Consider the following 19,658-nt stretch of genomic DNA (forward strand, 5'->3'; position numbering starts at 1 on the left):
TCCTCAACTCAGATTCATTCCTGATTTTGTTTATTTTTGTGTTACTCATTTCTTTTGTTCATGCATTTTATGATTGGTATGTACTAGAAACTAGAAATTAGAATGATTTATGATTGGTATGTCCTCAACTCATATTCATTTTATGATTGTTCAATGTATTGTTTGAGAAAAAGAAAAATCATTTGGAGAAGACAAAGATTTAAGAAATAAATAAGATGTAAATATATATTTCATTTGTAAATTAAATTATCGTAAATTGTGTTGCATAGCAAATAAGGGATCCTTAGTTTAAAACATAATCAAGACAAAGTTTTAGAATTTTTATTAAAATTTTGGTTTCTCTTAATGATGAATAGATGTCACGCGTATGTACAGGTGTCATGTTGGATGCCACTAGTGCAAAAATAGACACCCGTTTGTGAAAAACGCAAAAAAAATGACTTTAAAATAACGTTGTTTGAACAATTAAATGATCAACTTATAACTTTAAAATTAAGGGACCAAAATAGATCCCAAGATAAAGTTAAAGAATCAAAAAAAGTATTTTGTCATGGTTTGATGGAGAATCGTCCTAAGCCTCATGATTGGGAAGCATAGATTTCTGGGAGTCGCTTGTCTCAGGGGTTCTCATCCCAGGGGCACTCATGAAGATCCGGATGCACTGAAACTAAAAAAATACTTTTTTATTTTAAAAAATAAAAATATACTTTTTTTTGAAGAAAAAAAATCTGAAAAATATAAAATATATTATTTTAAAAAATATATATTTCATATATTAAAAATTATTTTATTTTATTTTGTAATTTAAAAATTATTTTAAATTATTTTTTAATTTTTTTCGTAAATTAAAAATCTAAACTTTTTTATTCCAAAAATATATATACAGTTTTTATCAAAACTAAAAAAAATTTCTAAAAAATGAAAAAAAAAATCTGAAATTTTTTTTCCAGAAAATACGAGTTTTTTAAATAAAAAGATTCATCTTCCTAAAGCAAAGATTCAGATTTTTTTTTATTTGTGAAATTAAAAAAATTAATTTTAAAAGAGTTCAATATATAAAATTAATTACAAACTAATTTTAAATTGAATTGAAACCATTTTAACATATGGTTGGATTTAATGCAAGTCATGGTCCATTATATAATAGTATTCATGTATTTATTGACACATTCATATACCTTGATATATTTTCAAATGTCTTATTGCACTTGATACCTTACTTATGCATCTTAGATTATTACTACTTTCAACCACTCGGTTAATGTGATATTTTACTTTTCATAATAGTATTGTCATTTAAGCCATCATTCTACTGTAAAATTTAACAGAACTAACAATTTTTTAAAGAAATGTTTTCTAATAAGACAATGGAGTTACAACTTAGTATACAAAACTTCATGTAAACCAGAATTATATTAATATTACTTTAGTCAAAGATACATACAACAACAAAAAAAGGTATGTATGTGCCAATCAGAAGTATATAGATAGCTTCTTATCAATGCCATCCTGCAGCAAGTTACATTGCTCCAATAGCTTACTCAACTTGTCAGCTTCTTTGGTTGGTTTCTTACTCGATAACGATTCACTTTTAGCATTGTTTATACCATATGTGCCACCTGTATTAATATTAGGCAACTCCCCGTGTCGAATATTTCTTTCAGCGTCACTCAAGTTAGTAGTCTCGTTATCAAAATCCACAGGTGGAAGACGTTGAATTGCTTCGGGCCTAGGCCTCCTGTCATTAGCCGGAAGAGGAGAGTTGTAGGGAAGAGGAGAGTTGTAGATAACACTGATCATTTCATCTAAAGATGTATCTGGATAGTAAGAAGAGGATAAACATGCTGCAAAGCCCACATTTTGAAGATCAATGTTATGATGACGTTCTGAGATGTAAGCCGTGGAAATTTCCCTACTAGATAAACCTGTCAATCGCCAGTTAAAAATTCGACGAAAAATCAAACCCCAATGTGGAACTACACGGTAACTTGAACCGCACAGCTCAAGTCTAGCACATGTTTGTGTTATGACACGTGCCTCTTTTGCTGCCAATGAAATTCCCATCATGTTACTAGTATGAGTCAGGTACTGGATCAAGCAATTCTCAAGCTGTGTCCTCTGATTCTCGATCTCCTGCCCAACTTTCGAACCTCTGGCCAACCAGGATAAATCATCGGTAAAAGTAGGGAGCTTGCAGTTTTGCAAGACATAGATGATTGGTTGAGTTTTCTCATTTGAACTCCATCCCAAAGTTGGCAAATAACTTTTTACTACTCTATCTTCATCAAAAGACTTGTCAAGTAAACCAATTTCAGGACATGGCCAACCAGCAGGATTTGAATTGGCGGCAGCAACAATCTCCTGCATTGAATAATCCAAGGCCTTATTGAACAATGAGATGCAGTCATTAGGACCCAACTTGGAGTTACTAATGATGTCCTGCGCCCCTGAAAAGGAACTAATGTGTGTGTGAACGAGCTCTCTTATTTTCACATGGTGGAGGTTGGGTTGCGAAGGTGATTCACCTGCCAGCCATTGCAGTCCTTCTCTTAATTGGGTATCACTGAAAAATCCATTTGAGTGTTTCATCTGCTGGTTTTCCCTGAGGTAAACAACAAGAAAGCTACTGACCCGTAAGTTATCAATGTCTTGAAGGCCCAGCTCATTGATTATAAAAGAAGAGGACCTGTCGCCATATGAGCCACTACTGCATAGAATGAGTAGAGGCAAACAAGCATCGGAGGGAATCGACATCAAAAGATTATGGAGATTAACTCTCTGATGTTTCCATGAGATGCTCTCAGATACTAGAAACAAAATTCCATTTGCCCCTGATACTACCTCATCTCGATTACCAACTGATGTATCTCTAATGACAGAGAAGCAGCATGTAGGATCAATGTCAGATTGACTTCGAATCCATTTCCTCCATATCACCAAGCCAGGAGATGAAATCACCACATCATCATCACTGATAGGCATGACCTTTGAGGTTAACCACAAGCCTGCTTTTCCCATTTCATATGCAATGCTCTTCTGAGAGCATAGAATAATTTTCCAGCACAAGCATTTAGCATCTGGATTTCTTCTGGCTATTGTATCTCCAACTACGTCAGAAACATTAAGTCTTGACTGCGAGTTTTCCTGTGTTTCATATCTCTCCCTCATCGTTACATCAATGTCAAACTTGTCAAAGTTACCAGGTTTCTGCATCAAAAAAGAGACCCACAAAATAAACAAATAAATCAAGTCAACAGTAGCTATGCATAGAAACTTCTTAATGCAGAAAATTAAAATTGCTAAATGATATTCATGTTAATGCACACTGTTTCAACATTCAATTCTAGAAAATATGTTTCACTGATTCAGTAGCAATCCAAAGATTGATCAGAATTTGGAAGTGGTGAGCAGGTCATTAGCTAACACGCCTTGTTAAAAAATAAAATGATTTTTATAGGGAGTACCATTAGGGAAGAACAATGGAAATTGTTATTTTAGTGGTTATTATTTGTTAAAAAATGTGGTTGGATCTAACTCAACCCTACAAAACCGGTTGGTAGAGTGATGACTGCCCCCACTTATAAACACATGTTCAGGCCATATTATCCAATGTGGGACTCTTAACACTCACTCTCGCGCTCAAGACTAGACAAGTGAAGCGTGGAAATAAATGATGGGTGGTCCAATAGCGGAAACCATAGTAGGTAGTTCACGGATCTTAAACCAGACTCTGATACCATGTTAAGAAATGTGGTTGGACCTAACTCAACCCTACAAAACCGGTTGGTAGAGTGAGGACTACCCCCACTTATAAACACATGTACAAACCATATATTATCCAATGTGGAACTCTTAACAGTATTATTTAGTTATATAGAAGAGAATAAATTAATACATAGGGAAACTTAGACTATGGAGGGATGTTCAGTGATTTGATAGCTTTTGTGTGAAAGGAAAACCCCCAAGATTATATTCTCCATTTTCTTCTCAAAATAAGGCATGATTTGATAGTTCAGTTTTATTATTCTTTCTATCACTTTCTGTTCCAAGTTTTCTGAATTATTAACAAGTGGTCCAACTCGTAGAAGCCATTGTTAGCAAGCATGGAGTTGCGAATTGAAAGCATTGATGGTGTTGACAGAATAAGTGTGTGACCAGCTTAGAGAGTTCTCATCCCTAAGTAATCAAGAATGTGGCTGGGTTTGATGAGATCAAATAACACTGAGTAGGTGTTGATACTGAAACAACAGATCATTAATTGTTATGATGACAATACTGCCAATTAACCATTGTGGTAGGTTGTTTCACCCCAGCCAGTGTAGCATACCAATGAGCATGTCAGTGAGAAATAGCCAGAATTTGCTGGAGGCAATGGTCGTTCTTGGGAAGGTGGAGCTTCCTACTTCCGGTAGAACAACCTCTAGGGGTGGATTTTGCTATGAGGAGGAGTATGTCGGAGACTTCAAGGTGTATGTGACTCAAGCATCTTCCACTCAAAAGAGAAACAGCTCAAATACTTTCTTGGTGGTATGCAATGGGAGGTGAAGGGCAGGATCATGTCCCCAAACCCCAATGAAGTTTTTCAAGCAGACGACTTAGCGGGTAAGGTTGAGGTGAATTTGACTATGATCAAGGATGGGGCATTTGCATTTGTCACCTGCAAGTGCTGGTTCAGAGGTCTCATTATCGCCGTGGAAGGATCATTGTATCCCACGTGGGCACCAATCCAATGGTAAAGGAAGAGCAATTTCATTATTCCAAGACATATTTTTTTAAAGGAAAGGACGCTCCATTAGAAGCAATCATCTTTATTTCACTCCCGTCACCAATGTCTCTCTCCTAGTAAAGAGCACTTCAATGAAAATTCACAAACTGCCAAACTTACTTCTATACAATGTCGAATCGGGGGGCCCAATGGTAATGAACTCAGTGCAGCATTTGATGCAAATTGCCTCTCTTCCCGTAACATTCTTAATTTTGACACTCGTCTCCTCCATAACCTGACACAGCAGACAAGGAAGAATAGAGTTGATTATTAAGTATAACAGCTTTAAAATAGCAATAAATTGGGATCATATGAATAATTCATATGCCAAAGCCCTAATTCATATGAACAAAGCATGAAAACCTTAAAAACAACTTCAGCTTTGCCTCAGCAACTTCTTCATCGTGACAACTTTCACTAACTTCATGAATTTCATCTTCATGTTCTTGGTGAACAAACTGGGACTCATCCTTGGATACACTCTGGGCCGCAGGAAGTGGCAAAAAAAAGCTAGTAGCTAATGAACTTTCTGGTGGAACAGTTTTTGGTATAATCTCCAATGGCCTGACATCCACATTAGAGGGTGAGTTTCTCCTTGGTGAGGCTTCAGCAACCATATAAGAATTGGCAATCTTTAAACCGTCAATTCTTGTTTGTTGTGGTTCAGGCATAATATTACCAAAGGGGAAACTCAGTGGTGATGGATGAGTCCTAGCCATATCAGAATCTTTCACACTGTCCTGAACACTTTGCATTTCCTTAAATGCCTTTCCTGATTTACTATCTTTTGGAGAGTAAATGGCTTTAGATTCTGGAATTTCCTCATCAAGCTTCTGGACAGAACTATTGTTTTTAGCAGCTGAAACTGTTTGGGGCTCATGCTTGTAAGCTTTCACCATCGGAATCTCTTTCATAGCCTCGCCAGCTAGTAATTCAGCATGAATTGAGGGTGAAACATCCTCAACAATCCTCCCAGACCTTTTATTGTGGACAAGTTTGGAGCACTTTGTGGGGTATTCAGTATCAGCATTAAGAAACAGTCCTTCCTTCACCATGTATGGTTCTCCAAATGCTTTTATCAAGAACCCATGATACTCCAAAAGACCCTCTATGTCCTCATCCTAATTATACAGACAAAGGTCAGTATAAGACAAAGTTGATAAAAAACATGCTAAAGCACATAAAAATGGAAAAAAGATAGATGCAGCACTCATCCACATCTGCCCATAAAATATACCTCCATAGCAAGCCAATTAGCAACATGAGCAACAGGAAGACCTTGGTTATTCTGTACACCAGAATGTAGAGAAGCAAGCGCTTGGGTACGCAACTGATAAAGGTGGCACAAAACATAAAGGTTAGGATTTCAAATAAGATGTAGCATTGGAGATCAGTCACATAATCAGCAAACCATAACCTATGTTGTCAACGACAATCCCGGATTGCTGAGCAGAGGGATTGTGCTGCCATAAACCGCTGTTGACAACATGGTCCATAACTAAAGTGAAGTCTAGACATTTATTTTGACAGATGCATAACAGATTCAACATAAAATTAAGTTATTTTTACTAGACATTCTTCTAAAAATTATGCATTTTGAGACAAATATTTTAAAGAAAATCAGGCAAGAAAAGTCAAAGTCTTTAAGCGCGAAAACAGTGATATATCATTGAGTGGGAACTGCATATTGTGTAATTAGTTTGCATCTGATAAACTCAAACAATTTCCTAAACTTTCCTCTAATGATTGAGTAAATGCATGCCCAGTCTATACATGGCAGGCCTAAGCTGTTTATGAAAAACTACAATCAGTATCTTTGTTGAGCACAAAAAATAAAAAGAATATCTGATACCTTTGCAAAGTGAGCGTGCATTAGACATGCTTGAAGATAAGTTGCTTTTCTTGCAAGCCGAAAGAAGGCAATAAAATTACCCGTTCTGCAAGCTCTGCAAATAAAAAACAAAGAAAGGTTAGACTGTCTCAGAGTTTGGGTTAGGCCCAACTCATCCCTACAAAACCGGCTTGTAGGGTAAGGATTGCCCCCATTTATAAACACAACACAGGTCATATCTCTAAGCAATGTGGGACTAAATCCACCCCTTCAAACCCAACACAATGAAGGTGTTAGGACTGCAATGAAGGCAAGTCAAATGCCGCAATTAAGGCGACTAGGGGCGGACCACAATTAAGGCGGAAAGTCCAACACACACCCTCACGCTTGGGCCTCAATGAGCCCAAAGCGTGGATGATGCGGGAAGCCCAACAAACAAACCTAGGATAGGCTCTGATACCATCTCAGATTTTAGATTGGATCTTACTCATCCCTACAAAACCAACTTGTAGGGTGAGGATTGCCCCCACTTATAAACACAACACAGGTCATATCTCTAAGCAATGTGAGACTAAATTCACCCCTTCATACCCAACACAATGAAGGTGTTAGGGCTGCAATGAAGGCAGGCCAAATGCCGCAATTAAGGCGACTAGGGGCGGACCGCAATTAAGGCGGAAAATCCAACAGACTGCAACCATGATAACAAGGTAACAACTTCTATGTGTATCACAAACCTTGCTACATTGCGGGCAAATAGAACTTCTGGTGCCTGCCTTATCTCTGGAGTCATCTTAGCAAGATCAAGGGAGAGCTCTGCAGGTTCAACCTAGCATAACTTGCTCATTTCCATAGATTTTGTATAGCAAATGAAACATTAAAAGGTCAAAAACACTATAAAGGCTACTTACTTTATAACCAGGGTGCTTATCCAGTTTAAGAAGCGCATAATAGCCACGAAACTCTTTTTCTGTGGGAATATACACTCCTTTCTTTCTGTGATCATCATACAATTGGAACAATTCAACTGAAGCTTTGTTCATCTGTTCAATATTGAGGTGAGCGTCAAAGCCCTCAGAAAATCCCTCTCCTTTAGTATATTCACATAACTCATGCATTGCTATGATGTGCAATTTTATCTGAAACCAATGAATTCAACATCTTCATTAGTCTTTATAATCATCTGACACTGCTTTGTACAAAAGATGCATGTTATTGATAAAGATACAATAACGCTATTCTACCAAGAACTCAATATATATTTAGTATTTGACTGTCTGAATCCATATAGCTTTTATTGAACTACCTAAAACCTTTCTATTACCACTAAAGCAAGACCAACAATCTTCTTTTATATGCATTATTATAATGAAAGAGTTAGTGCTTAATTTGGCACATATCTTGATGCTGATAATATACAAGAATTAGCTTAACAAACTGGAAAGTCAATGATAAGTCTACTATTGCTAGTTAAGAAGTTTTTACTTGTTGGTTAAGTAGTTCATTAGTTAGTTGTTAATGGTTAGTTAGTAGTTCTGTTGAAAGTTAGCTAGGCCAAATAAGGCATGCTTCCTATCAATAGATAGGAGGATTATAGAGGGAAGCATCTTGTAATTTGAGAGGAATAGGGCCTTATGGCATTGGGAGGTAGGCAGATCCTTGAAGTGCTGCCATTGTTGTAATCAAAAGGGATTCTTCTCCATTTTCAGTATAATATACCAGTGGTTCTATCAGTCAAGGTATCTAATAAGTACTGCATGTTAAAGTTACCAATAACGGGTATTGGCTGCAATTCCACAGCATTATACATGACCTAAGGAAAAGGAAAATTCAAAAAGCAAAAACAAACAGATGCCCAAGTTCAAAAACATATAAGAGGATTGGTTGACAATTGGTACAACAAATAGAGGGGAACTCAAACAACATAACTTCACCAACAAGATAAATATGACCATACTCCAGCCCAACCAGTTACTCTAAGTGATAACATTATAGTGCTGAATATTTAATTTTTTTGCTTATAAGACTTTAATAACACAGAAGGCATGAGTTTACATATTTCCATATTTTAGGTTTCTAACAGCAGTTACATATTCTCGTTCGTAAGAGGTTTTTATGCAACCGACGGATTTTGAACTCAAGCTATTTCCGAAGATATACTAATGACACAGCTATAAGGACTAACCATCTGTTCCAACATAGTAATAGCTCCTTGATTGAAAATGTGCTGCATTCTCAGGTCCATTCGAATAGCTCTCATCCTGTCCCACAAGAAGTTGTATATGCCAAGGAACCTTTCATCATAAGGTTGATCTAGTAAAGTTAGCAGATAACCAATTGTCTTCTTCAAGATGGGCATAGGCCGGATCAAGCTGGCTTCCCTCTCTGCTGTCCTAGTATACTGTCATGAATCATGATTCGGATTATTATAAATATTAAAAAATAATGTTCTTTCACAGGATAAACAAAGAATTAGTAATATGAGAATCACCTTCTTAACTGCAAGAAGTCTGCTGGTTACATTTCTGTCCCCATCCACGCGTTCATATTGGTCAAGATCCCCTTTCCTTTCACGCTCTCCCCTCTCTGACTCTGAAATACAAATCAAATAAAAAAGAAATGAAAACATTCTTATAATTCCTATCAATAGAAGAGTTATCACTAAGGAGTGTGAAATACCAGACAAAAAAAAGAAGGGAAATTTAGATATCAAAATTTTTTGCAAGAACGAGTCCGCATGCTTGTTAACATTGGACTTCTCTCAAACAAGACTTTTCCACCTCAAAAACAAATAACAAAATTCAAAAGCTTCTTGAAAAAACCATTCCAGAGTTTGAATTATAGATCAGATGGAAATACAATTTCACAAGTTCGTTTTAGATTTAAAATCTGAGAGATATACCAGGACACATATCTGGACATAAACCAATAATAACATTGGATGTTTCCTGCCCTTCATTATCAGAAACACCATGGCCATTGGTAATGTTGGATGCTGAATCTATCATATGTCCTCCCATATCTTTCTTCTCCAACACTGACGTTGTATGGCCTACAACGTCATCATTATTATGTTCAGATTTGCTTAACTCTACCTTGAAGCGAGCTAAACGCTTTGCCTTGGCTAAGATTTCACTGACAACACATCAAAATATAAAGATCCAATAAAAAATAGAATTTGAGATCAAATACAGAGATAATGGAAACGGTGCTATTTAGCACCAAATATCTTACCGTTCAGAATTGTCTTCGAAGTTTCCTTCAAGGGTTTCAGTGGCTGAAAATGATGGAGGAGGTGACGACCTTGTCCTTTTAGGAGCAGTGGAGATGATGGGCCTGCTTCCAGCAGCTTCGGCAACACTAAATGGCGAAGATATTTGGTGAAGTTGAGAATGAGGGTTGCTCTTTAGAACATTTGATGTGCTTCCCGATCTAGGAGATATAGAAGGTCTGCAAGAGCCACACAAATACAAAATAGGCTCAACAAATGCATTTTCTGTTTCATTTGCTTTAGTAGCAGAACATGCTCCACACCCCATGCTTAATTCATATTTTTCAAAACACCAACAACATTAACCTCAAGAAACATCGATAGTATAATAGCTTCCATCTAGCCATCTAGGCCATGCTATATTGTTGCAAACATAAACCATCATTTTCATATGCAGAGAAAAATCGATGGTGAACTTCCCACATGGCCATTTAAAAATTAATGATAAAGTTTGTTTAGTTTGCAACTCAGCCACAATGTTCTTATTTAGAACAAAAGCTCACTCTCACACTTGATACAGTTAATAGATTGTTAGAAAATTGAATTCCAAATATGAACAATGTTCAGAGAGATTTGATATCTTATAAAGTGAAGCTAAGAAGTTGGTGGAAAGTGACTTCTAATTTGGAAGATAGATTTAGGACTTAGGATGGGAGTGGAATGCTGGGGGATACATTTCCATCAGTACCCATAAAGTAGAAAACTTTCCACATCATTAGGCCATTTGTTACAGATTATTTGAGAGAGAAAAAACTTTTTTGAACTACAAAATCATTTAGTGGTTTTAAGTATATTTGTTAAGCTTTTAAATTAATCAGAATCTAAGAAATTATTTTTCCAATTAAATGAGAACCAGTTTGTAGTAGCTTACGAAAAAACTGATTTAAAACAAGTGTGGTAGATGAGAGAGAGAAAAATTAAAACTAAGTGATTTTTACCATTTATAAACCAAAAAAAAAAAATCAGCTTCTGCTTCACATAAAAGCCCAAAAACTATTTAATCCGTTAATCCCTTATATTTTAACCTTAAACAGACAAACCCTATATTGTTTATGAATAATGGTGACTTTTCCACCTTTTCCTTTTCTTAAAGCTTTATGTATCTTGTTATATGTGAGGCGTGGAGTGGACAGTGTTACAATTTTCAATTTTTATTTTTCCCATTCCTTTATTTTTCCACATTAACCCTGTTAACAACTTCAGAACAATACACAAACAGCCAAGACATTACATTCCAATACAGACTAAGCATCTAAAACATAATCATCATCATTTGATACATGTGACTTCTGCTGGAGTATTTCAAGTTAACAACTTATTGATGACTAATAAGAAACTTTCAAATATGTTAGTCACGATTTATTAGCCTTCAGAAGAACTTTTAAATCATAAATCTCTTCCTACTTTTACATTCACATTTACATTCACATATACTACAAAACACTGTTTTGGGGGGGGAAATATCTAACTATTAAGAAACTCTTTCAAATATTGTTGGCCACGATTTATTAGCCTCCGGAAGAACTTTTAAATCATATATCTCTTCCTACTTTCACATTCACATCTAGTACAAAGCACTGTTTTTGGGGGGAAAATATCTCTGAAGATAAGACTTCCATAAACAGACAGCAATCCAAGATGTAACCAAATGGTTATTAATTTGGAGCATTTTCCAACCATTTTGATTTGTAGGTAATTCTACCATGCATATCTTTGAAGTGGGATGTCCATATTTGTTTAGTTGTATCCTAGAAATAACAGGTGTGTCTGTCTTCTTTAAGATCTGATTCAAAGTAAACCAGAAAAAATGAAATAGAAAATGTAGTATTATTGATGAAACAAAATGTATTACAGAAAACAGAATCTTCAATATCCCATAATAATGCTCCTTTCCACAACATTAAGAAGAAACTCACCTCCCCTTCAACTACCTTTTCCCCCCATAAAGGTAACACACGGGATCTCTAACCCCCACTGCCAAGTCCAAAGAGCATGGCAAAAGAGGACTGGACTAACTAAATCCTTAATCCTAATTACTAACAAAATACTTCTGTCAAACCTCTACTCAAAACTGTTAATTCGTATGATGCATAGGTACGGGTACGATACCCGGTGCAGGTACCGGTACCGGTACATGATACGGCATTTTAAAAAAATGAAGGTATGGGTATGTTAATAAAAAGTAAGAGTTTTTTAAAAATATATGAGTAGAGAACTAAATTATTAGGTTCATAACAAAACACCACTATAAAAGTTTTTAAAAAATAAAAAATAATGTTATACAATAACATAAATTAAAACACCTAAATATACTATATTAATATTTGAGAAAATCACAAATTTCACTCAATCGAATAATAATTAAAAAAAATGGAAGTACCACGAATACACTACATGTACCCGGTACGGGTGCGTACCTGGTACTGGTACTTCACCATTTTAGAAGTACACATGCTTCAGATTTTATTCTAATATTACTAATAATAATAATAATAAGGGCTATAAGAAACTGAGAAACACATAATGGAGAGAAAAGAAAGAGAAGGAAGAAGAGAGAGAATTGTTTTGATCTAACTGATTTTCATTTCAGTTTTGCAAAGTTAGTTACATAGAGATGTAGCTAGATATTTATAGTTGAACCTAACTGTGCTGACTCGGCACAATTAGTTACAAAGGCTTTGATTAGTTAAACTAGCTAGATATACTCTTATCTCTAATAACTTCCCTTCAAAAGGAGGGTCATCTCTGAGCAAGAGTGATCCTATCTTGAACATGCAGTTTGTCTCTAAGTTGCAGAAATCTCAGTGGTGACAAGGGCTTAGTGAGCAGATCTGCAAACTGATCAAAAAAGGACACATGTTGGACAAGGAGGGTCTTGCTTAGCACCTTTTCCCCGAGGAAGAAGATGTCAAGTTCCATGTGCTTTGTCTTAGCATGAAGCACTAGATTGTGAGACAAAGCAACTGTGCTTAAGTTATCACAAAACAGTACAAGAGTGGTAAAATGGACTTTGAGTTCATTGAGAAGTGATTGTACCCAGAGAACTTCAGAAGCTGAGTTAGCCAAGCTTCTATACTCAGGTTCAGTGCAAGACCTGGCAACTAAGGTTTGCGTCTTTGACCACCATGATTAGATTTGGACCTAGAAAAATACATGATGGAGGAGTAGATTTCTTGTCATCAAGGTCTGCACCCCTGCATCAGAAAACCCTTTAATGGAGAGAGGGAGTAAAGTTGAAGTTGGTTGCAGTAGCAAACCATGATGAAGAGTCCCCTTAAGATACCTAAGTATTCTTTTGACAGCTATCCAATGAGCTTCAAGAGAGATAGGAATTGGCAAGCTTTATTTACTGCAAAACAAATTTTAGGCCTAGTAATAATGGCATATTGCAGTGCCCCAACAATAGACATGTAGAATGTAGGATCACTTAGGAAATCAGTACCATGCTTGGAGAGTGAGGCTAGAGATCATTGGAGTTGGCACTCCCTTGGCATCATTCATTTTGGCCTTGTCAAGTAAATATTCCAACTTACCAAGTTGTTTGAGAGCAAATAGATCATTCAGTTTGCTTATCAAGTGATTGATATGCTTAGGAGAGTTACCAGTGACAATAATGTCATCTATATATATATATATATATATATATATATAGAGAGAGAGAGAGAGAGAGAGAGAACTAAAGTGAACAGGGAGGGATCACACCTGCTAGAAACAAACCCTAAGCATGTAAGAGCATTGTGCAACCTTTCTAACCAGGCTCTGGGTGCCTGTTTGAGGCCATAAAATGCTTTGTTCAACTTGCAAACCAGACTAGAATCAGAACTTTCAAGGCCAGGAGGTTGCTGCATGTAGACTTCCTCTTGCAGAATACCATTTAAAAAGGCACTATTCACATCCAATTGTGTGATAAACGAGCCTTTTGAAATGGCAATAGTGAGTAACTGAGTATTATCCTGACTGTGACGGGCTTAATCACAGGAGTGAAAGTTCCTATGAAATCAAAGCCATGTTGTTGGTGAAACCTTTTTGCCACCAACCTGGCTTCGTACTTATTTATTGTGCCATCAGGATTTTGTTTTTGTTAAGAAATGTGGTTGGACCTAACTCAATCCTATAAAACCGATTGGTAGAGTGAGAACTGTCCCCACTTATAAACACATGTTCAGAATCCGATTTAGGACTCTTAACACACACCTTCACGCTCAGGACTAGACAACTGGAGCGTGGAAATAAATGGTGGGTGTCCCCCGATAGCGAAAACCATAGTAGGTGGCCCACCGGATCTTAAACGAGACTCTGATAGCATGTTAAGAAATATGGTTGGGCCTAACTCAACCCTACAAAACCGGTTGGTAGAGTGAGGACTGCCCCCACTTATAAACACATATTCAGACCATAGTGGGACTCTTAACGGTTTTTGTTAAGAAATGCAGTTGGACCTAACTCAACCCTACAAAACTGGTTGGTAGAATGAGGATTGCCCCCACTTATAAACATGTGATCAGACCATATATTATCCGATGTGGGACTCTTAACACACCCCCTTATGCTCAGGACTAGACAACTGGAGCGTGGAAATAAATGATGGTTGGTCCGATAGCATAAACCATAGTAGGTGGCCCACCGGATCTTAAACGAGACTCTGATATCATGTTAAAAAATGTAATTGGACCTAACTCAACTCTACAAAACCGGTTGATAGAGTGAGGATTGTCCCCACTTATAAACACATGTTCAAACCATATATTATCCGATGTGAGACTCTTACAATTTTATTCTAAAAACAAACCCACTTGCAGTCAATGGCACTTTTGTTGGGAGAGGCAGTTGAGTCAAAGTCCAGAGTCCAGGAGTTATTCTTCACCAAAGCTTGAATTTCCTCATTCATGGCTACAGACCATTTAGGATCTTTGAGAGCCACTTTGTAGGATGTAGGTTCTAATTCAGTGAGTAATAGCGTAGGATGTTGTCTAGGTTGGACAATGCCACATTTTCTCCTAGTAGCCATGGGATGAAAGTTATCAGGATGCAAAAAAGGTAGTTACAGTGATGAGCATGACTCTGTGATGGCAGAAGAAGAGAGGGTATGAGGTGAGGATGAGCTGGTGGTAGATGAAGAAGTGAGTGAAGCAGGCTGGGCAAAAGAACCAAAGGAGGAAGAAGCGGTCACAGATTGGGCTGAATGTGTAGAAGGAGAACTATCAACAGGTGCATTTGTAGGTAAGAATGATGCTTATGGAGTCAAGGAAGAGCTAGGAGAAAGATTGGATTCAGGAGAATTTGATAAGGGCTGGGCAGAAGCAGTAGGTAGGAGAGAGAGAGAGATGTTTTGATCCAACTGATTTTCATTTCAGTTTTGCAAATTTAATTACATAGTTGAACCTAACTATGATGACTCAGCACAGGTAGTTACAAGGGCTTTGATTAGTTAAATTAGCTAGATATACTCTTATCTCTAATAAGGGCCTGGATCCAATTTTATCAGATAAACTTCGAAGAAGTAACTACATTATAACTTCAGTGAAAGGATAGACTAGGGAAAAATCAATGGCATTACCTTCTAAAGTCCTTCCGAGCATCGTTAAAGTCCTCGTGTATGTTGGTAGATGATGAAGGAGGGGACCTAGTTCTCTTTGAACCTTGATTATTAAGTTCTTTGGTAAAACTAGGCCGAGGAATCTGAGAATCAAAAAATGGAGTGAGAGAAGACTGGACTGGACGGCCCGAGAAGTTAGGAAAATTGACAGATAGATTGGCCTGTCCATCCAATGTACTGCGAGCTAAAGCAGACCTGTATAACAAAAATAGCTTAATCTAAGTAAACAGTGTCAAATTCCAGCATTGCAAGAGATAATAACAAAACCTTGCCCCAAGAGTATGGTTGACTACATGGATCAACAGTCACTACAGGAATTTTAGAAATAAAAAATAAATACAACATTAATTAATGCAAGCAAAGCTAAAATGAAAGCAACCAATCCCGACCACAATAACAAAAACAATAAAATTTTGCATGAGCATTACTTGACACAACACAACCTTAAGCCAACAGCATAGAAGATTATCTTTAGAATAATGTAATGCAACCCTAGCCCCCAATGCTTGTGCATTCAAAGCTTACAACACATAAGATATCTTACTCCTTCTATTTCTAAATATTGATGAGATGATTCGGAAGAAATTATATTAATGATGGACTTCATTGTGGCATGTGGCCAGAGCATTGAGGCTATAACACATGCACACAAAGTATACTGAAAAAACTACTAACAAAGAAAAAAGAGAACCACTGAACCAAGAGGACAGTCAGGTCGCAGAATGATTCAACAAAGAAAAAAAATAGCACGATAGAAAATCATAAAATTACAGCAAAGAAATAGAGAGGGATAGATTCAAGGAGATGGATATACGGATTCACAGAGCATAATAGGAGGAATAGAGAGAAATGGAGAGAATTAGAGAATACAAAGGAGGGAGGGAGAAAATACAGTTTGTCAACAAAATGATATGCCTCAAAAACAGTTGTCAGAGATGGGTCCTTGACCAGATATTGGTGGGTGACAGAAGACAGGGATGGTCACGTGAGAGATGGCAGAGATGTGTACAATGAGTTGAAGGTAAAACAGAACTTTGGGGTTTAAATGGTAACATCTGTGTTGTCCTTTTTTTCTTTTTCACCCAACTTTTTTCCTTTATTTTTTAAGTATGTTTCAGCGCCATTTCTGCCATGGCTGCCGTAGGTGCCATCCCATCATGGAAATAGCGGCTTCCCAGAACAGCATCCATGTTATGGCCTTAGAACAACATTTTCTCATAAAACAGCCCACCATTAATAAAAAGGAATCATTAACAAATGGTGAGCTGTGATCATCGGCTAAAATCTAGATGAAGCAAATGATAAGCAATGAATGTTCGAAAAATAACAAATAAAAAAAGGAAACACAAACTTTAGAGCCCAGAAATTACCTATTTTAAAGCATTCAAATGTACAACTGATCAAAAGCATGAAAGCACTACCTTATCACAATAACAGTAGCAATCAAACAACAAGATTCCGGACAACTACTGGTGTTGAAACTAGAACAGGGAATGTCGTGCATGCAAAAGATGTCCGTGAAGTACAAATAATTTTTTAGATCAAAATGCAACATTTCATAATTTAACCTATATGGAGATTTAAGAAAAACTTTTAATTTTCTAGTTCCTGAATGCACATAGAGTAGTGTAGACTATAATCTAAAACTTACTGCTGAATAGAAACAGAAGGAGCTTGAAAATTCGGAACAGATTGATGATTCAAGGGTACCAAAGGAGGTGATTGCGATTTTAGAGGAAGTAAGTTGCCTTGCTCCTCCGTGTGCAGATTTGGGCGGCTACAGCAATCAGCAGAAAAACACAAAGTAAGGCCTCAAACAAATAAGTGGAACAAAGAAGATAATGCCACCGGGCAAGACATTTCACGTTAAATATAAAACACTAGTAGCTCAAATGATGTAAACAGAAGAATGCTAAAACTAAAATGACTTTCCTAGGCCAGACTATCACAACAAATCTATCATTGAAAAATATTCATGATAAAGATCAGAACAGCAGGGAAAACGATATAACTAGTTAAAAGCCAGCCTGCATAACAGATGTTTAGCCTATATAGAAGTAAAGCTGGATTAGTATATGTCTAGTTTATGCATATGATATTTCAATCAAAAGAAAGGTCATAATATAGTACTGTTAAAAACTATACTCTCTTACTTATTTATTAGGACAGTTTGATTTGGGTTCCTCAAATCATCAATATCTGCATATGATATAGGAGATCGGGTGCTTTCTAGGAGTGGAGATCTATAGACTCTGGCTGTAATACCAGACGTCGAATCACGCGAAGCAATAAATTTTGTGACAGGAGTGGTCCTTTCAGGGGGTTGGGCACCCAAATCTTTATATAACATATTCTGACCATCACTCCAACCAGGAGATTCAATGGAGCTGAAAAAAAATCAAAATGAACTCACAATGAAATATCATCAAGTTAAACTATGAGAAGAAAATATTTTGTATGACAAATGTTTAACATGTTATTTTCAAATGATAAAAAAAAAAGGATGCAACCTAGTATAAAATAGAAAACACAGAAGCGGCACCTTAATAATTACCATCAACTGGGTATTGTGAAGCACAGGTACACTGTTTTGGGCAAAGTACCAGTACCGGGTACTGGTACGCGTATGGTACGTACCAACTCTATACCCTTTCTTTTTTCATGTTTGGTACACGATTGGTACACGTGCCCACAAAAACGTAGTTTCTTTCTTTGGTCTATACAGTTTCAGTCTATTTTAGTGATTCAAAATTATGTTTTTAAGTTATCTATATAAGGAGAAGTAAAATACCAATTCTATATAGTCTTACACTTTTGGCTGCCTGCACCGCAGCGATACAACTTTCAGATTTCAGCCTTTAACTTTATGAATTAGTTACACGTTTCAAAAGCGGTTTTTTTTGTTATTGATCTTGACTTTTTTTAAATAAATTACCTTTAAATTTTGATGTTTTGTTATGATTTGAATAATAAAATTCTTTCATATTATTTTTTTAATAATATTATTATTTTATGTTTTTTTATAACTCATATTTATAAAAGATTATAGTTATGTACCCGTACCGGTGCAAGGCAGACGGGGTACATAGAATTTCTGGGATTTCACCCCAATTCTTGAATGTCTTGTCAGCACAGTATTTAACTCATACTCTCCCTATTCTTGTAAGACAAGACAGCATTACTCATTTTTTCCATAGCATTATTTTCAGGGTTAAACTCACTCACAAAGGTTGTTAGCTAGACGTTAAGTTAGCATGAACATTGCATAAAATAAGATGGGCAATACAAGCCAATCGAAATACCACTAAGTAAGAGACTTTTGCAAGGATCAAGCCATGCCACTCACCACACAACCAACCAAATCACCAAAGAAAAGTTCTATCGTCTTTTCCTCAAAAGGGGCAACAACAAATATATCCCAAATACATGTGTTTACATGTTCGTGATCTTATCTTTTCTAGCATAAACACTCATCGACCTCAACAATCTCGTTTAGGGTTTTAATTGAATTTGAATTTGAATTTGACGAGAGAAAAGAAAGAAAATTAGCGTACCTGTGTGTTGAAGGTGGAATCGAAGAAGAAGAAGGATCGTTGAAACCAAAAGAGGGTTTAGATTGAAAAGGGTTAGCGGGTCCTGAATTCTTGCCGAATCCATGATACTTTGCCTCCATCGTTTGGTTGAAGATGAAGATGGTAGTAGTGAGAGTGAGAAGAGACGATTAGGTTTGGGTTTGGGTGAAGAACACCACTGCACTTAATAATCAACACCTATTGAATAGAAATAGGAGTAGATTATTCCGCGGATTCAAAAATTGTTCTCGGCAATCATTTAACCGGGAATATAATATTATGGATAATCTTTTTAATAAAAATATGAGTTCATTGCTAGTGTTAAATTATATATTCATTCAAGTCAAATTATATAATTAATTTAAAATTTATAAGTCTGACTTAAAATTTATCCATAATATTTTATTGTTATTGGTTGAACAATGTAAAAATAATTTTTAATGTGAATATATCATTCTTTTTTTTTAGAAATATTTCGTACAAAATTTAATATTTTTAAAAGTATAATTATATATATATATATATATATATATATATTACTAGTACTTGCTAAAAAACTGCAAATACATAAGGGTGTAAGAGGCTTTAGTGATTTTGTGGGGTAAGGACAAGTTCACTAGCAT

General features: G+C 36.2%; 1 protein-coding gene across 2 annotated transcripts; it reads right to left on the reverse strand.

Annotated features, from left to right (window-relative positions):
* Positions 1-1,320: 1,320 nt before the first annotated feature.
* Positions 1,321-19,327, reverse strand: LOC127078890 (SAC3 family protein B). 2 transcript variants are annotated; one of them, XM_051019306.1, is made up of 15 exons: positions 19,018-19,327; positions 17,617-17,850; positions 17,115-17,240; positions 15,425-15,658; positions 9,831-10,046; positions 9,499-9,731; positions 9,088-9,188; positions 8,782-8,997; positions 7,508-7,735; positions 7,334-7,425; positions 6,618-6,711; positions 6,003-6,095; positions 5,129-5,886; positions 4,886-5,000; positions 1,321-3,207 (listed from the first exon to the last, which is right to left on the reverse strand). In XM_051019306.1, exons 1-15 carry the CDS (start codon positions 19,134-19,136, stop codon positions 1,474-1,476), a joined length of 4,593 nt encoding a protein of 1,530 aa, XP_050875263.1. In that variant the 5' UTR covers positions 19,137-19,327; the 3' UTR covers positions 1,321-1,473. The 2 variants fall into 2 exon arrangements, with proteins under 2 accessions (XP_050875263.1, XP_050875271.1); XM_051019314.1 differs by lacking the exon at positions 15,425-15,658.
* Positions 19,328-19,658: the final 331 nt, after the last annotated feature.

The sequence above is a fragment of the Lathyrus oleraceus genome, chromosome 1, assembly GCF_024323335.1.
Source record: "Lathyrus oleraceus cultivar Zhongwan6 chromosome 1, CAAS_Psat_ZW6_1.0, whole genome shotgun sequence".
NCBI lineage: Eukaryota > Viridiplantae > Streptophyta > Magnoliopsida > Fabales > Fabaceae > Lathyrus > Lathyrus oleraceus.

Coding starts and splice junctions, on each gene's coding strand:
- LOC127078890 (XM_051019306.1), bottom strand. CDS start 19,136: ATGGAGGCAAAGTATCATGGATTCGGCAAGAATTCAGGACCCGCTAAC. Junction 17,851..19,017: donor ATTCCACCTTCAACACACAG/GTACGCTAATTT, acceptor ATTTTTTTTCAG/CTCCATTGAATCTCCTGGTT. Junction 3,208..4,885: donor CGATTCGACATTGTATAGAA/GTAAGTTTGGCA, acceptor TTTTTGATGCAG/AAACCTGGTAACTTTGACAA.